Source organism: Temnothorax curvispinosus, unplaced genomic scaffold, assembly GCF_003070985.1.
Source record: "Temnothorax curvispinosus isolate PA1 unplaced genomic scaffold, ASM307098v1 QBEX01005341.1, whole genome shotgun sequence".
Classification (NCBI taxonomy): domain Eukaryota; kingdom Metazoa; phylum Arthropoda; class Insecta; order Hymenoptera; family Formicidae; genus Temnothorax; species Temnothorax curvispinosus.
The window spans coordinates 2,037-4,106 of record NW_020215121.1 but is presented as its reverse complement, the minus strand read 5'-3'; the positions used below and the strand labels follow the sequence as shown (position 1 = coordinate 4,106).

Here is a 2,070-nt window from a genome sequence, read left to right as displayed (position 1 = left end):
TAAGTATTTTATATTTTATATTAAAAATGCCATATGACAAAATTTGGAATATCAGAAAATTCTTAATATTATAAAAGAGAAAAAATGCAATAAAATGTAATAATTATATAATAATAAATTTAATTTTTTATAAGTTCTAAAGTGTCTGTCAGCAACTTTTCGGAAATATTACAAATGCAATGTTGTATGTGAAACATTCAAAAATATAACGCGTGCAATTTAAATGTAAATAATAGTTTTATCATGTATCAGAAATGTGTCTAAACCATTACATCTGCAATATTTCTTCTGCAATATTGTAGAAATTCACTGCCTGCAATTCAATTTTTCATTACCTACGCAATCCTTCAGAAATTTTTCAGAAATATTTTAAATGCAATGTTGCGTTTGATATGTTACAGAAATATTATTTGTGCAATGCAAACGTAATATTACTTTTATAATGTTTCAGAAATATTTCTGAAATATTGCATCTGCTACATTTTTTTGCAATATTATACAGACACTTACAAACATTGTAAACAACTTTCTGAAAGATTTCAGAAATATTGTTAATGCAATATTATAAAAAACATGATGCAGGTACATTTCTGAAATATTTCAGATGCATAGTTACAAATAAAATGTTAACGAAATATTTCTGTACTATTTCCGAATATTTCAATATTTCAGCAACATAACATGCCGAGTGGGATATTTCTGAATTTTTATTATTATTTTTGTAGTTGAATGCAATGCAAGTTACAGTTAAATGCAAAATAAATTTACATAAAAATTAACAAAATGAATAAGTAACGAATAAGTAAATAATATTCCAAAAAGTATACGGTATATGTTAACGCATTTTAATGGTCGCGTTCAGCAGACTAAGCCGCTCAGTAGCAATCGAACGTGATTGGTTCTTACTTTTAGAATCAACCAATCAACGCAGAGTGTTGATAAGACGAACTCAACAATTGTGCAACAGTTGTGTCTGCTGAACGCGCCCAATAATTCGCAACATCGACTTTAGCGATCAAGACAAAGAGGCAGCGCTAATATGAGATATTTGAAATTGCAGTAGATTATGAATAATGCATAAATCTAGTTTGATTACATTCAGGTACATTCAACCGCCACCTGTTTGCCGGTGTCATTTGCGCGAACTCTCAACTTTCTTGCCGCGATTTTCTAAACATGAGTTTCATTTCTTTCCCGGGGCACGGATTTTATTTCCAATTCAATTGCCAGGAGCTTAAAAAATCGGTTGATCGACAGAGTTTGTTTGATATATTACAGGTGGATTTCCAAATGTGTGTCTACACATCGCCGGCAATCGATCTTCAATATTTTCTCAATACAAGTCCTTCCCCGGATGTCATTGAAAACAAGAGAGATGTTTTATTAAATGAATATCTTGGCGCACTGTCGGCGACTATGAAGCAACTGGGCTGCAAGACGCAGCCACCCACCATGGAAGAACTGAAAGCTACCCTAAAACAAAGAGCCAGTTATGGAATGATATCATCCTTCTCATGTTTACCGATAGTGCTGTGCTGCAAAACTGAGGTGAAAGATTTAGATGAGATGATGAATCCTAATACCTTTTCAAGTCCGGGTCTAAAGAACGAGAGTTATAAAAAATTGATGATGAAGAGAATTCCAATGTATGACGAATGGGGTTTGCTGGATCTTTAATGAATACTTGACTTTTGTTGTAATAAATAATGTAGAAAAAAAATAATAATAGGCATGACAAAGTACAGCAAATATATTAAAATGGAAAACAATAGAATAATAGAAATATTGGCGCGCTTTAAAAAAATAGTCATCATGGAATTGATATGATAATGACAGATCTTTTAGTTTAAAGATATTCTTTTATGATGTAATATAATTTTTTTATATATATAATATAAATTTAAGATTACCATAATTATATCGAGAAAAATCTGAAAATTATAACATTATATTTATAAGAAAACTTAATTATTCTCTTTAATGGCTTTTTAATTAACTTTTACTCTCAATTTTGTCATACAAAGTTACAAAATACTTCTTTTTACGATGCAAAATGAGAGATTGTATAAT

At 30.0% G+C, this 2,070-nt stretch overlaps 1 protein-coding gene across 1 annotated transcript; it reads left to right on the top strand.

Moving 5' to 3' along the window:
* The first annotated feature begins 1,161 nt into the window (after positions 1 to 1,161).
* Positions 1,162 to 1,855, top strand: LOC112454799. The gene has a single exon (XM_025016390.1). The coding sequence runs from the start codon at positions 1,177 to 1,179 to the stop codon at positions 1,675 to 1,677; it is 501 nt and encodes a 166-aa protein (XP_024872158.1). The 5' UTR covers positions 1,162 to 1,176; the 3' UTR covers positions 1,678 to 1,855.
* The last annotated feature ends 215 nt before the right edge of the window (positions 1,856 to 2,070 follow it).

What these genes read in the sequence shown, in the direction of transcription:
- LOC112454799 (XM_025016390.1), top strand. Translation starts at nt 1,177, where the DNA reads ATGAGTTTCATTTCTTTCCCGGGGCACGGATTTTATTTCCAATTCAAT.